The 15,010-nt window shown below is 38.1% G+C and overlaps 2 protein-coding genes and 2 non-coding genes across 5 annotated transcripts; 3 read left to right on the forward strand and 1 right to left on the reverse strand.

The window, feature by feature from the left end:
* The first annotated feature begins 7,050 nt into the window (after positions 1–7,050).
* Positions 7,051–9,518, forward strand: rpl12 (ribosomal protein L12). Of its 2 annotated transcripts, none has more exons than XM_086071912.1 (6): positions 7,051–7,213; positions 7,900–7,973; positions 8,221–8,319; positions 8,459–8,540; positions 8,738–8,824; positions 9,381–9,518. In XM_086071912.1, exons 1-6 carry the CDS (start codon positions 7,177–7,179, stop codon positions 9,497–9,499), a joined length of 498 nt encoding a protein of 165 aa, XP_085928038.1. In that variant the 5' UTR covers positions 7,051–7,176; the 3' UTR covers positions 9,500–9,518. The 2 variants fall into 2 exon arrangements, with proteins under 2 accessions (XP_085928038.1, XP_085928039.1); XM_086071913.1 differs by having other exon boundaries at positions 7,164–7,312.
* LOC147178057 (small nucleolar RNA SNORA65) lies at positions 8,013–8,139 on the forward strand. The gene has a single exon (XR_015094485.1). It is a non-coding gene; the product is annotated as a small nucleolar RNA SNORA65 (small nucleolar RNA).
* On the forward strand, positions 9,162–9,288 carry LOC147178058 (small nucleolar RNA SNORA65). The gene has a single exon (XR_015094484.1). It is a non-coding gene; the product is annotated as a small nucleolar RNA SNORA65 (small nucleolar RNA).
* Positions 9,519–10,611: 1,093 nt separating the features above from the next.
* Positions 10,612–12,985, reverse strand: pole3 (polymerase (DNA directed), epsilon 3 (p17 subunit)). The gene is made up of 4 exons (XM_086071914.1): positions 12,651–12,985; positions 12,131–12,216; positions 11,700–11,818; positions 10,612–11,487 (listed from the first exon to the last, which is right to left on the reverse strand). The coding sequence occupies exons 1-4, from the start codon at positions 12,714–12,716 to the stop codon at positions 11,312–11,314; spliced, it is 447 nt and encodes a 148-aa protein (XP_085928040.1). The 5' UTR covers positions 12,717–12,985; the 3' UTR covers positions 10,612–11,311.
* Between the last annotated feature and the right edge of the window lie 2,025 nt (positions 12,986–15,010).

The raw sequence follows: 15,010 nt of genomic DNA on the forward strand, positions 1-15,010 counted from the left end.
GTTTTGAAATTTTAATGATAAAACGTTAAAATCAAATATACACGCATTTAGAAAACCATTGTACTATTGGTACATAGGTTTTTGTTAAACCAAGTAATGCTGTTGCAAAATTTGAAAGCAGTAAAAATTACTGCTTGGTAGCTTTATTCAAACTCCCAGCCCAGTCACTGATACATATAAATATTGAATATGATGAATAAAATACTGTACTATAAATGTCCTCCATGAAATTATTTTTTAATTATGGTTATCTTTGATAATTTTAGTAGTACTGTAGTGTTATGGGGTCAGAATGTAAATATAAAAAATAATAATAATATTGAATTACAATTACAATTTAATTTAAATTGTAAATCCACACATACCGATTTAGTCCAAACAAATGTGTGACTGTGATCATTCCGGTGCTGCCCTGTTGCCCCACAATCAAGACCAGATCATTGTGGCTGTGCTGAAAGGAATATTACATTGTATTAAAACAACCTTTGACCTTTTTGGTTGATGAATACTGGGGATTACATGATAATCCACTCGCAGGAGGGACATAAAGGAAAGGCATATTAGAGCATGCTGGGACACAGCCAAGACATCGGTAACATGAAACTTTTACCAATATCGTCATTATTTGTGGTATTATGAAAATTACATGGCTATTATTTCGAGGAAAAGAAGGATTTGAGTGCCAATATTTATTTATTTATTTATTTGTTTGTTTGTTTATTAACTCTGTATAAGGTTAAAACAAACATGTTACTGCACTTCATCGTGAAATATTCATTTAATTTACAAAGTGAACATGCACATTTGTTACATTACAAATGAACCACTTCATTAAGATGAGTCAAGGCTGGTTATCAAACAAACAATTGCGGAAGGGAGGCTGAGCAAGAGAAGAAGATAGAGGGTCATTCATGTAATGGAAAAGCGACAAGAGAATTGTCACACTTGACACTGATGCACAGAGGAAGAAGATAAACCATTCATTAGGGATTACATAGTTGAAAGCTAAGACAATCAAAAGGATATTTTTTGTGACTAATCCATTCATCAGTCCATTTCCAACACAGTAGTGAACTTTGTTCATAGGAGCTATGTGAGATCCGAAACAGAGTTTAAAAAAAAATTTAATTGAAGGCTTTAAATCAGACGAGACCAAATTACAGTTGTAAAGTGTATACTTTTGCAACGTTTCGGACAATCTGACCATCTATAAAACTTTTTTTCATGTGGACTTTTTTGACTGAAGATCAATGTGAAGATTCGTTGTGAGCATTAGTGTAAAGGCAATCCTCACTCAGGGATTTCATCAATTAATCATTCATTCACCCAGTCATCAATATCCAGTGTCTACTTCTGGCTGAAGGAACAGGTAAAGAAACGGGATCAGTTTGAAGAAAAGAAAAAAAGTAAACCAATGTATGAAGAGTATACACGCAAAACACAAAAACTCTGAACCCTAAAATCAGGCCACTTATTAAATAATTTAGTTGGCAAAAAACACTGAACACTATATGAGCTCAATATAACATTGAAGTGGCAAGTCGTAAAAATAGTAGTCATGTTTATAATTTACCCATGTCCTTTAAAAATTGACACTTTTGGTCGTTCAGTCGACAGGATTTCTGTGAAGCAGTTTGATGACGACATCAGCCAGTGTAGCTTGTTTCATCTCCTTCTATTTGGAAACCTTAAGCCTCTTTTGCAACTTAATTTCCTGATGGAGCTGGAGGTTAACATGGTTCAGTGGAATCAATCTGGCAGAAGAAATTAAACTAAAACTCCTGGGGAATTGCTCCAGTCTCTCAATTTGTGCCGAATCACCGAGGGAGCTGTGCAGCGAGGCAACAGATAATTCACCCTTGATTCAGCACACTCAGTCCACTCAAACATTGCTTAATTAACTCCTGCATGCTTCACAACCTTATCAGCTGACGGAAAGTCTGCTTCCACAGGCCCTCCTTGCTTTAGCATGTTGTGCAACTATAATTCATTAATATGTAGCAGAGCTTTACTTGAGCATTCAGGCTTTGTTAGTGTTGTTTTTCTGTCTCCTCTTTCTCATAATGTAATTAGGAGATGCTGGTCACAGGAGGAGGAAACCCTCAGAAAGGAATCCGATTATTTAGGCCAGGAGTCATATTACAATTATTGACAAGCAGAGCTTTGAGCCACCGGCTCAGCTTACAAACTGTTTGACAGAAAACGAAAAGAACATTTCTGAGAGTGTTTTCAAATTTAAACAAAGCTAAACAATCTATATTGTGTCACTTAGATTATGAGACACTTTTACTACTCTCGCAGGTTGTTTTTTTTCCTACACAGTAAATTTTGTAGAGTACTCTAAAATTAGTCTATTTGGTCCCACTCTAAACAAAGTAAAATTTACACTTGAGAGAGAGTACAATATTCAGAGTAAATTTTACTCAAACTTTTTTTTGTAGAAGAGAATGTTTTTGGTCTCCTTTTGGATAGTAGCAAACAGTAGGAGTGGCATAGCCCAGGTGGTAGAGTGGCCTTCTCCCAAGCTGAAGGTCATCAGTTTGTTCCTCAACCCTTGTGTAACGTTGTTGTTGTTGTTGTTGTTGTTGTTGTTGTTGTTGTTGTTGTTGTTGTTGTTGTTGTTGTTGTTGTTGTTGTTGTTGTTGTTGTTGTTGTTGTTGTTGTTGTTGTTGTTGTTGTTGTTGTTGGTGTTGTTGTTGTTTTAATCAACTAATAAATTGTACTCACAAAATTTCCTTCTAAAATGTAATTAGAATTTTTGAGTGGAAAAAAAACTTTACTTGGTTTTTGTCATAAGATTAATTATCTCGTACACAATAAAAATACTTTCAGAAAAATTTACTCTGATTTAGAGTGGAACCAAATAGACTCTTTTTAAAGTAAAATGTACTTTACAAAATTTACTGTGTGAGCAATACTAAAGTGTAATTACCAGAATTACATTTTGCTGATTTTATTGTTAGAAGGAAAATTAAAACATTTCTAGCATCAGCAAGGAGGGCTTTGCAGCTGATAAAAATAATTTCATCAATTCGAAGTCAGATTGAAAACAGATTGCCTTTCTGGCTGTTTGGCAGCAACAGCAAGTACAAGTCAACAGGCAATGTCAACATCCCTCAGCATGGCAAACAAACAGACAGCTCAACATATCAAATAGCATTGATGGTGTGTGTTTACTTGGTGTGTATGCAAGGCTGAAAGGAGTTCTGTTTGTTTGTTAAATATTTGCAACTGAAAGAGGACATTTTCCTTTCCAACCTTGAAGGCCCATGCATGTTGCTACCAAAAATGTCGATGATGTCATCTGCATTTGTCTCATCAAGAGCATGTAATTATTTTCAGTCATTTGTCCATCAACACCCCATAATTTCTGTTGCCGTTTACAGCTCTACATTAAGTCTACATAGAGGAACAGTACTTAATAATATATAATAATCTTAAATCTTTTTACATTAGCTACATATGACATAAATAATACTGTGCATTTCATATGTGAAAACTAGTCTAACAAATCTATGTGAAGTACTTAGCAATTGTAACATATGGGCAAATGAGAAGTATTTTGACTGTTCTAGTTGACAAATAAAATAAGTGTGAATCCAAATATTTACAGATGTCTAAACATCTAAATTCACAGGCATTACCTTAAATGGCCAAGAAAATGATGTACGCAATCCTTTGAGATTTCACGGCCAGAGATGGATTGCATTAAATGAGGTGAAGATTCAACTTGGAACATTGACTTCATTCCTGTGAGCCCAATTACAGCCAAATGAGTCTGAGCCACTTGATCAATTTGTATTATTGATCATCAGATTGACTAGGTTATTTAAGGAATACAGCCCAAAACAATTTCTTCCAATCTTTTTAATCGAGAGCTCCCGAGCATAACATTTTTGCTTGGAAAGAAAGACAAATAAGCCGTCAAAGTGCACAAAATCAACACTGACTCACTGGTTCTGCTTCACACTCTCAGTTTATGCAAAGTGAAAGACTCACACCTCCCCTCCATCTTGTTTTGTGCCTGTCAAGCACAAAGTAAAAGCTGGGGGGAGGTAAATTGAATTGCATCAAATGCTGCCTTCTCCTTTGCATCACTGAAATACTGCATATCATTTATGTCTCATTTGTTATCTAGTTTATGATGGTGTTCCATTTACTACAACAACAACTACTACTACAAATACAAATACAGATACTACAGAGCTAGTTCATCACCATCCTCACAATGGAAAACAAAAACATAAAGATTGAAATGCCAAACTACTGTTTGGACTCAAAATAATATAATAAATGTGCTTGAAACATCCTACCTGATGGGTTGCATCTGTTATGTGAGAGAGAGATACAGCACAATCTGCGCAAGCGGGTACAGCTAAGGAACAGCTATGATAATTACATTTTTCACATTCAAGTTCATCCATTTAAGGTTATCCTGAAAACACAGCAAATACACAAACGTCTATCAAACCTGTCTCATTACTGTAGGCAATAATTGTGGATGTGTGCTTGTGGATGTGCACACGTGTGTGTTTATTATTCATATTGCAATAAGAGAGCTATTAATCAGAGCTTAAAAATATGTGATACCAGGCTTATGCAAATGTGACATTTCCCATCAATATCTTTGAAAATACACATATAATATTGTTTCATAACACTGGATGTGAATTTCTGACCATCACTGATTTTCATGGTGCATATTAAAAAGCTCCACAGTGATGATCTCTGATTCTCACCCACTTACTTCCTCTTGTGTTCTGTTGCTATTCCTGTGGAGCAGCACTGAGTCAAAGAGACATTCAAGAATGAAAGCACCTTTTTTGCATATCATTCTACACAAGTATGACGACCTAGCTCCATGCAGTTGTGAACACTGCAATCCCAATTCTGTGTTGCTCTTCCACATAGGGACACTTGACGAGCAAGAGGCCCATTATTCTGCTACAAAGGATGTTCAGCCATTTAGCACCCACGTGCACCTCTCTGGTTCACACGCACGCACACACACAGGCACATGTGTCATGTGCATTGTGCACTGTGAATACCTGTGGTGACACCTCCAAACATTCATTTGTCTTTTACCTTCAGTAATCTGACTGATGTCAGTTGAATAACAATTAGTTCTCATACTCTGAACACAGCAAAATCGGCAGTGTTAGATTAACACTGAGAGTGTTAATCTAACACTAGAAAAGTGTTCATATGTGTCTACACCAATAAGTAAATCTGACACCTTTCAAAGTGTTACTTTTTTCTCACTTAACCAGTTTTACTCCAACACTGTATAGTGTTAAAAATCTGCACTGGTAAACAGTAACACTGTTTAGTGTTGAAAGTACTCAACACTAGTGTCAGTGTAGAACATTTAATTCTGCCAAACTACACTTAACTATTGTGTTTAAAGACTTATGAGTGTATTGCATGCACTAATGTATTGCACTAATGTTAAAATTTTAAATTATAAATAATAAATAATTCATTGATGACACAGCGTCAGGAACAACTGGAGGTTCAGTATCTTGCTCTCTTTGACAGAATCACACTGACCTGGGATCGAACCCACAATCTCAGGCTAGGGAGACAACCACTCTACCACTGAGCCACGGCACCTCAACGACAACAGCTTGATGTATTGCTATTGAAATATAGACCGGAAATGAGAGTGGTCAATTTAACACTCAGGGTAGTGTTATTCAGGTTACACCCAACATCCAACCCAACGCGCAAGGAAATTTACTCTGACAGTGTAACTTAACGGTGTTAAAATAACACTGCTTACTGCATATTTGATGGAACACTGGAAATTCAACACTGCCGATTTGCTTTTTCTCTCCTGAGGGTAAAGAACGGCTTGACTGACTCACATAGGAGGGCAGAGAAAGTAATTTATGAATGTATATATTTTACTACAGGGTGTCCACAAAGTCTGGGTGCATAGGGGATTTCAATATTTTATTTATTTATTAGTGCTGTCAAATGATAATTTTTTAAAACTAATTAATCGCACAATATTCCATAATTATTCATGTTTGAGCACATTTTTTACTACTATTTTCTATATTTGCTTCAGTAAAATCTTGGAATTAATGTAAACTCATCAAATAGAACATATATTTAGATTAAAAAAATGTTTTAGTAGCTTTCTTTGGTCCTTGAATACAATTGTCCTGTGAAACAGAATTGTTGAACAAAACAATTAAAACAGACTGATGAGCTTTACAGGCATATTATATTCTTCTCATAGAAACAATTGTTAAAACTTCCCGCTTACAGGATTAGAAACCAGCAGCATTGATTTGCGAGGCCCCGAGGAGGTAACTTGAAAAGGAAATTTTGCTCTGAGATGATATGCCAAAGGTGTACAATTAATATGCTATTTGAATTTGGCTTTGCAAAGTGCACAAATTACTTTAAATTGTCCAACAATCTCTAAATAAATAAATAAAATTGTCCATCAAGCATCAAGAATCAACAAGCCACTTTTTCAAATGTTTAGTAAAAGCCTTATATGTTGTTGTTGTTGTTGTTGTTGTTATATTTATTATGTAATTAATGTAATTGTGAGCGCTACTTCATATTTATTTTATTAGTGCATTTTCCAAAAAATATATTTGTTCCTGTGTGCTGTCTGGTATGTGTGTGTTAACGGTTTATTAAGGGGTATTACTTTGTTCACTTTGGAGAAAGACACTTTATGAAGTTTAGTCCTTTGATTTGAATCAGTTTAGTGGGCAGAGGTGACACATTCAATATGGCACACGCGTTAACGTATCTCAGGCAACTAGCCAACTTGCTCAAGGCGGGTCATGGTGTGTCCGTGTACACGTGTTGATATATTTATTAAATCACAGAGCGCATCTCATGCATTCCACAGGAAATAAAAACGAGGCATTTGAAAGTGTTAAGTATCATACACTTTTTATATATACTGTATATATATTACATCTCTCTCATTTAGGTACACTGCAAACTAATGTCAAAGAGCTTATGGCTCCACCCACACGCTACTGAATCTCGCGAGATTTGGTGCACTGATATAAAGCGATCGCCCCTCCTATCTTTCTTTCTTTCTTTCTTACACGGTGAAGGTGCAACAGTAATCGGTCGTCCCGAACAGGGTTCATCCGACACCCTCACCAATCAAGCTGAACTGAGCTCACCCTCGATACCAACATGCCTCCCAAATTCGACCCCGGCGAAATTAAAGTTGGTACGTTTATCCTGTCAATGGTAGTATTTAAAGCAGACGCAATGTGACAACCAAGATGGAGTCGCATTCTGTCGACCTCCCCACGCCGCTTTCACAATGGTAATATTGGCACTCGAGCTGTGACAGACGTCAGTGTGCTTGTAGACTATTTGTTTTGTGATTTAATTACGTTTACGCATTATCCGTTGTTGCTCGACCGAATCCACTCGTGCCTAGCCACGTGGTCTAAACTGGGAGCTGCTAACTGTTAGCTGCTTTGCTATAATGGCGACGCAATGATGCCACATTGGCGGGTCTATTTTATGTTTGTTTGTATTTATTAGCGCTCCCACGTTCTGATAAATTTACGCTTTGGACAGTTTTAAGGACTTCTAAGAAAAGTCCAACGGAGGCTCGGAATAAATTTTTTTAAGATTGTGAGTAGTATGTTAAAAGGCAGGAGGCTTTTTAGCACTGTTATAACCAAATATTTGTGACCCTTTTTTGTTAATTTAAATGAATTCCACACAGCTGAGCCACGTTTTTATCCTTTAAAGTGTATAGTAATAAATGTGTGAATGCAAACTAAAAGGATACTCCTACCGTACTAAAGGTTTAGGCTATTCCATGGTTAGCCTGTAGTGTATTTGTACTAAGATTACTATCGTAAAATTGCTTTATATTCCAAATGTTAATTTGTCTTGCAGTGTACATGAGGTGCACCGGAGGAGAGGTTGGCGCCACATCAGCCCTGGCCCCCAAGATTGGGCCATTGGGTCTGGTGAGTGTTTTGCGAGGGTTCACACAAACCAAGAGGCCTCCCGCCACTATGCCGTTCTGTCAAAGTGACTTGGTATATTCCAGTGGAGGCCTAGAGTAACCCGGCTTTAGGAAACAGAGCTGCCCTAACTAATGGTCAACCCTGTGCCGAAAAGTCTGGAACACTTAATCTGCAAAGCCCCATTGCTGAGATCAGATTTATTTATTTGTTTCATTAGAGAAATTTATCTTTTTTTTTTCTCTTGCAGTCTCCCAAGAAAGTTGGTGATGACATTGCCAAAGCCACCAGTGACTGGAAGGGTCTGAGGATCACCGTGAAGCTGACTATCCAGAACAGACAGGCAGCGGTAAAGACATGCTATAGTTTCTTTCTTGGAGACATGCTTGACTCCCACTCTTGTTTCAGTTCATTATGAAGTAACACACTGTTGAGTTTGGGAGGGTTCAAGTGGAACTGAGGCCTTGGTCTTAATCCTGTTTTTATAGATTGTGGTGGTTCCTTCTGCCTCTGCACTCATCATCAAAGCTCTGAAGGAGCCCCCTCGTGACAGGAAGAAGGTCAAGAACAGTAAGTGACTGCTGTTCACAGCTAAATAAGTAGGAGTTTCACCCTGCAGTACAGGGATACTAATGACTGTCACTGATACATTTTTGGAAATGGATGCCACGCTAGAGATATACTTAATAGTGCCTAGCTAAATAGCGGGGGGGTAATAATCACAATTTTTACCCCCCTTAATATGTCCTCTTAATCCTTTTTTCCAGTCAAGCACAGTGGAAGTGTGACCTTTGATGACATCTTGGGTGTTGCTCGTGCGATGCGGCCTCGTTCCATTGCAAGGGAGATGTCTGGTAAGGGTCACATTTATCCAGGCTATGTGTGTAAAGTATACTAGTGCTGCCTTCCAGGAATGTGGGAAATTAAAGTTTTCCAAACTCTGATTAGGAAAAGTGCACTGGAACACCCCTCCAAATAAATCCAAGTCGTGAAGTTGGAGGAAAAATGTCTAGCATCTGCCACTATCTTCCTGCATGACATTATTTTGTGAAATTTATTGTTTTGATATGCATGTTTGCCTGGAACACCAGCAAGTTGCAAATGGTACAATCAGAGTAAGATATGTCAGACTTCCCACTTTTCTAGAATGCAGCAATAGACCCGGTATTACCACTATTGGTTATTTAGCCTCCCGCCACTATGCCCGTCTGTCAGAGTGACTGAGTATAATCCAGTGGGGGCTCAGATTGACCCAGCTTTAGGAAACGGAGTTGCCCAATCTAGTGGACAACCCTGTGCCGAAAAGTCTGGAACACAATATTTATCCCATTTAATTTATGCAAGTATGTTCCTATCAACACCCAGGTTAACTGGGAGTTTTGTTTTTAATGGATTTGTGTTGTTTGTCAGGAACCATCAAGGAGATCCTGGGTACTGCTCAGTCTGTTGGCTGCACCATCGATGGTCGTCCTCCTCATGATGTCATTGATGACATCAACAGTGGCAAAATTGAGTGCCCATCTGAGTAATAAAATGTCAGAAATTGAATCACTTTGTTTTGTCTGTATTTTTGCACTTTTGCAATTGTCCAGTCTCATTGAAACGATTTCACTTCTGTTTTTAACACCCATGTTGACTGAACTTTTTGAACACCTTACATGTGAACTAGCCTGTAAAAGAAGCATAGTTTTAAAATAATCTAATGAAGGGCATAGGTGCTTGCAGCCTTTCAAGAAAGATTGTAACTTCAGTGGGGAGAGATGTGGCAGACAGCAAATTGCATGTAATTTGTTCAGCAGAGACAGCGCTGTACTTTCCTTCTCTGTTCTAGTCCTGAATTTTTAAAATTCTAAGTATTTTACCATACCAAATGAAATAGGGCTACAGATTACTGACTGGGCTATAGCACCGCCTTGCCCGAATGTAGCCACATTCCTGTTTGTTCACTTCGGTGTGGTATTTTAATAGGTTGACATAAAGCTCCTCCAGTGGAACTGTTGTGTAAATAACTATTGTGGCAGTGGACTGACAATTACCTGGCTTCCACGTGTAACGTGAATAAAACTGCATGGCTTTACAAGTTTCAAAGAGGCCCTATGGCGAATTTACTTTTCATGGTTCAGTGCATTTACCACTGTTTCAGACGTTTCACTGGCTTTTTTTAAGCGTTTCTTTACACAACGCGACCTGGCAATGGCCAAGGAACGAGAGGTTAGTTACATTTTGATGCCTGCAGACACTACTGCCACCTATTGGCGGTAGGTTTTGACCTATTTGCGTGAAGCTTGCATGCGAGATACTGTGGGGGAAAAAATACTGAATAGTGGGCCTAATCTTGACAATTAACTCCATTTCGTTTGTCTAGTCTTGAGTGCTCTGCGCTCCACTCCAACACTATTGGTCCCAGCCACGTGGATGGGATTGGAAGGCCCCATGCTAGGAATGGTACCAACAATCTGGAACAGTCAAAGTAATTTCTCTCAGCCAGTTATGCTGTGTTCGGTGTACACTTCTCTGACATTTTTGTCTATTAAATATGCTGTGATGTAAAATATGTGCTTCAGCTAATCAAGGTTAGGAAACACTAAGGGTTTGCTTGGACCAGACCGGAAAACTGTTGTAAACAACTACACATTTGGAGTTCAGTAAAAATATTTATTGAAAATTACATTTGTTCATGAAAATCGTACAAAGGTACAAATGGTTTTTATTACTTTAAGAACAAATCACCAGTGCAGCCCAATAGTTTGAAACCTTTCCCTTTGTAAACATGTTTTTGTACTAATCCACCCCATGATGCACAGTATTTCTGACATTGACATGTCAAAGGTTCAGCAGAAATTCAACACCTTGCTATGAGCAAAATCTCTGAACTGTCATTAAACAGGCAATAAATGCACGTGGTTCCCCTGCTCATCATCCGTCTCAATTGAATCAACTTTTGTCTTCTTTTTTTTTTTTAACTGTCCCTGTTCACATCAATTCTACAGTAGATTTGACTATAAAAGTATATAAGCATGTGCTTTTTATTTGCAGGGTGGACAATATTGAACCCCCTTTGTCAAGTTGGTAAATTTGTTAATCCAGCATGTACAATTAACAAGTAAACAGGTCAATCAATACCAGTTAGTCAGGGTGTGTTCCATTTTGTCACAGCTAAGTGGAGGACAGACTTAAAAGTATGTTGTGCTTTGTTTTTAACATTTGGACTTCAGAAAATAGGAGACAATAAGTAACAACCCCTTCAATAAGCCAACCAGTTTCTACTGAGATGACCTCACAGGGGCTGATTGAGTGCATTTTATCATTTAAACAGCACTTCGGACAGCGGGAAATGATTGTCAGTTTTCCACCTCCTCTTCCTCCACCTCGTTCTCTGCTTCAGGTTCTTCCTCCATGTGTTCCTCCTCCTCTTCCTCCTCTCGGCTCTTATCATTTTCAGAGTCTGTCTTCTTTTCTTTATCTTTGCGCTTCTGCTCTGACACCTCCTTCTTTCCCTTTTGGCTCTTCTTATACACTGTTAATGAACACGAACGGCATCAAATGACAATGGCATTTACTTTTGTTAAATTCCACAAGTATCAATATATATATTTTTTTACATTATACAAACAATGCTGATGCCAGAAGTTTGACTCTGGATTTAAGGAGGTTTAGAGAACCATGTTTGTCTTGCAAAACAACGTCAGATATTTTAATGATTTTATTGTCCACCAAATAGTTCCTGACCTTCCAAAGCTTCCCGGAGAGGCTCCATAAACCGCTCAAACTCCATTTCCTCCATTGCAGCTAAGACATCACCTGCGTTCAGAGTTTTTCGCTTGGCTTTCATGGCAAAGTTGTTTGCACTAACATAAAAACAAAGAAAATAAAGAGTATTTCTGCATAAGTGGCTGTAAGTATCTTGGGGTCGTAGGCCACATCTTTGGGCCATAAGCCCTTTTTGGTGATGAACAGGATTGTTAAGTGTGCAACGTGTTACTCAAACAGTATGTCTATTGAAATGACAGTAATGTTATTCTCCTCATAAGTCATCAAAATGATTTTGAAGCTACTGTTTTAAAAACATATCCAACTAGAAAGAAATATTCACAAATTCTAAGCAGTCAAGCAAAATGTAAAGTTGCTGGAATCGAACAAGATTTTGTCTGTCTTCTTACCATGATGTTGCATACAACACAAACACACTGGCAGCTTGTGATATTGCTCTCCTTGCTTCTTTTGACACATTCACCCCATCTGGGAGCTGTTGAAAACAAACGGTGCGGGGGAGTTATCTCAAAGCTTCAAACATGTTCAGGACTACACAAGCTGGCATATAATATTTATTTACACAAGGACCACAACATCCTTCTGCAAAAAGAACAGTGGCAGTAGGTCATAAATTGTCAGAATGGCCGTTTGTGTTCTTGAGTTCAACGCAGATGAGTATAGATTACGTATACTGTGTAATTTATCGAAAAACCTTTCTGTACTTGGAATCAGTCTTGCCTTATTTAGCCGTGAATTACGTAAGAACAAGTAAAATGAATCACTTTACATGAAAAGCAAGTGCTGTTACAAAAAGAACAAGAAGGCATTTCACTTTTCGTTCAATTGGAACAAGTCCATCCACTCAAGGAGAGACATGATGAATTTGTTTGAAATGTAAGCGGACTACTGAAATGTTTTTGTACTCACCGCCTCTTTGATGATCCGGGTGATGACCGCGTTGGGAAGGTTGAGGTCTTCTGGCCTTTCTGCCATTTCGCTCACTATTCAAGACAGTATTCACAACCGTCCCCAAAAGTCCGTTGAGAGCTTCGCTGACAATTACTTGCTAACGTGCGGTCAGAAGCTGCTCAACTAGCTTAAAAGCTGTTAGCAAGAATACTTTTAAACGCTATATTTTAATACTTGGAACACGACCGAGTGAGGAAATTCTGTCAGATTATGTTCGTTTGGACAGTCAGGTTGAAAAACTTGGTGCTCTTCCGAAGCGATTTGTTTTGGGACGTTTCCCGCGAACCGCCCCGTTCAACTTTGACCTCTGGCGCATGCGTGACGTGTGTTTCGTTGCATTACGTACACGATGGCTGCTACTCTCTATTTGTCTTGTAGCACGACTAGCGTCAATCTATTTTGTCACACTCGTCATTTTATTATATGGAACATTTACGCAAGGAAGGGGGGACATTTATGCTCATTATAGAGCCAAAGAAAGTCATTGTAATTACTGAAGTACAGGGTAACTTAATTACATGCAATCAAAACGACAAGGAAACCATTAAGTTTAAATCCATTCTATATGAAATCAAACTAAATACTGGCATTTAATCGATGGCACTAACAGATTCTTGTTTTTTTTTCCCTGCTGAATGACGCTTGAAGTCACGTGACCACTGAAGAAGGCGCTCGCATACTCGTGAGTCGTGATGGATGACTGTTAAAAACACTGCAATGGCCGATTTTCAGTTCGGTTCACACCTTTATTTCACAGGCCTTTAAGGCATTATACTAGTTTCCATGGCAGCTGGCTTCATTACTAATGGAGCAGCATGATACAGCCCACACAGTGTAAACCACTCAGTTGCGGAGACCATAGGGCGAGTTTTTACACCGGTACACCCACCTGGTTCAAGTTGCTGTATCTTTCCGGGCTGTTCTCCAGGACACTAACGCCGACTTGAATCACAATTACAAATCATATCTGTAGTTGTATATGTGAAATGATACCTTCAATTACATTAAATTCTGTAGATTACACAGTACATAATAAATGTACAGTAGCTGTTTTTTTTTTAAGATGTCAGTTTTAGTGTGAGCACGAGCTACATGTAACCAGAGGAAGCTTTGAAGAGTTATGGGATGCACAGTGCTGAGTGCACCCTTGAAGGTCATAATGGCAATGATATGAGATTGCCATCGCTCCACCAACTAGTCACAGTTTCTTAAAAATATCAAGGATTACTGACTTAAAAGTAAAATAATAAACTTAAGAACGTTTTCAAAATGTACTTGTAACCAGCTGCAAAACCTTCAGGCCAACTTTGTACAACCTACTGCTGCCATTTTTTATACTGTATTAATTGACAGAATCAAGTAACTATAGAATACAAGAACATAAAATACAGACATAAGAGCTGGTCTAATTGTAACTTTAAAATATTTAATTCGTCATACCACACTAATAGTGTGCATTTGTAAACCATGTACATTGATGCTTAAATTAAACTACAGTATTTTTTATGTACTCTTTATCTCAAGAGCATAGTTTATTAGAGGTATTAAATGTAACTGCAAATCACACAATAGAGTTTCATAATGGATGATGCATTTTTGGTGTATTCATTTGTTTGAATCGGTGTGATTATTACGGTATGACTCCTGTATAAAATAAAACAACGTATACATGTTACCTTCAGGGCAAATATCAAAAGAAAGGCAGATGACAGAACAGTAATTTCAGACTTGTATTGATTGAGTGAACTTACTCTGCCAACATGCTGTTAGTCAATTAGAAAATGCGAGCACTTATAAAAAAGTCAAGTGTCATAAGTTTCACTTTGACACAAGAAAGCATCTCTGGTTATTTTTGTGTTTGTATCTATAATGAACAAAAATATGAATGCAACACTTGAGTTTGTGCTTATATTTGTTTCTACATACACAAAAGGCAATTTCCCTCAAATATTGTTCACAAATCATAACCAAATAATGTATGCACAAACTGTCAGAAACCGTCTCAGGGAAGCTCATCTGCATATTCGATGTCCTCACCCGAGTCTCGATTGCAGTTTGTCGGCCGACTTGAGTGAGCTTGACTTGAATTGACTTGACTTGAGTGGGCGAATGCTCACGTTATATGGCATCTGTCACATTGGAGAGGTGTTCTCTTCACGGGTGACAACAACCTGATCAACTCTATGCAAAGGAGATGCACTGCGTGAGGCAAAAGGTGGTCACACCAGATACTGAATGTTTTTCTGGCCCCCACAATAAAGAAAAACTGCATCTTTCAGAGTGGCCTTTTACTGTGGCCAGCCCAAGGCACACTTGTG

This window comes from Leptonotus elevatus, chromosome 3 (assembly GCF_054856555.1).
Source record: "Leptonotus elevatus isolate MCC_2025b chromosome 3, RoL_Lele_1.0, whole genome shotgun sequence".
Lineage (NCBI taxonomy): Eukaryota > Metazoa > Chordata > Actinopteri > Syngnathiformes > Syngnathidae > Leptonotus > Leptonotus elevatus.

Coding starts and splice junctions, on each gene's coding strand:
- pole3 (XM_086071914.1), bottom strand. CDS start 12,716: ATGGCAGAAAGGCCAGAAGACCTCAACCTTCCCAACGCGGTCATCACC. Junction 12,217..12,650: donor CCCGGATCATCAAAGAGGCG/GTGAGTACAAAA, acceptor TGTTTTCAACAG/CTCCCAGATGGGGTGAATGT. Junction 11,488..11,699: donor TCTCCGGGAAGCTTTGGAAG/GTCAGGAACTAT, acceptor GTTCATTAACAG/TGTATAAGAAGAGCCAAAAG.
- rpl12 (XM_086071912.1), top strand. CDS start 7,177: ATGCCTCCCAAATTCGACCCCGGCGAAATTAAAGTTG. Junction 7,974..8,220: donor AGATTGGGCCATTGGGTCTG/GTGAGTGTTTTG, acceptor TTTCTCTTGCAG/TCTCCCAAGAAAGTTGGTGA. Junction 8,825..9,380: donor CATTGCAAGGGAGATGTCTG/GTAAGGGTCACA, acceptor GTTGTTTGTCAG/GAACCATCAAGGAGATCCTG.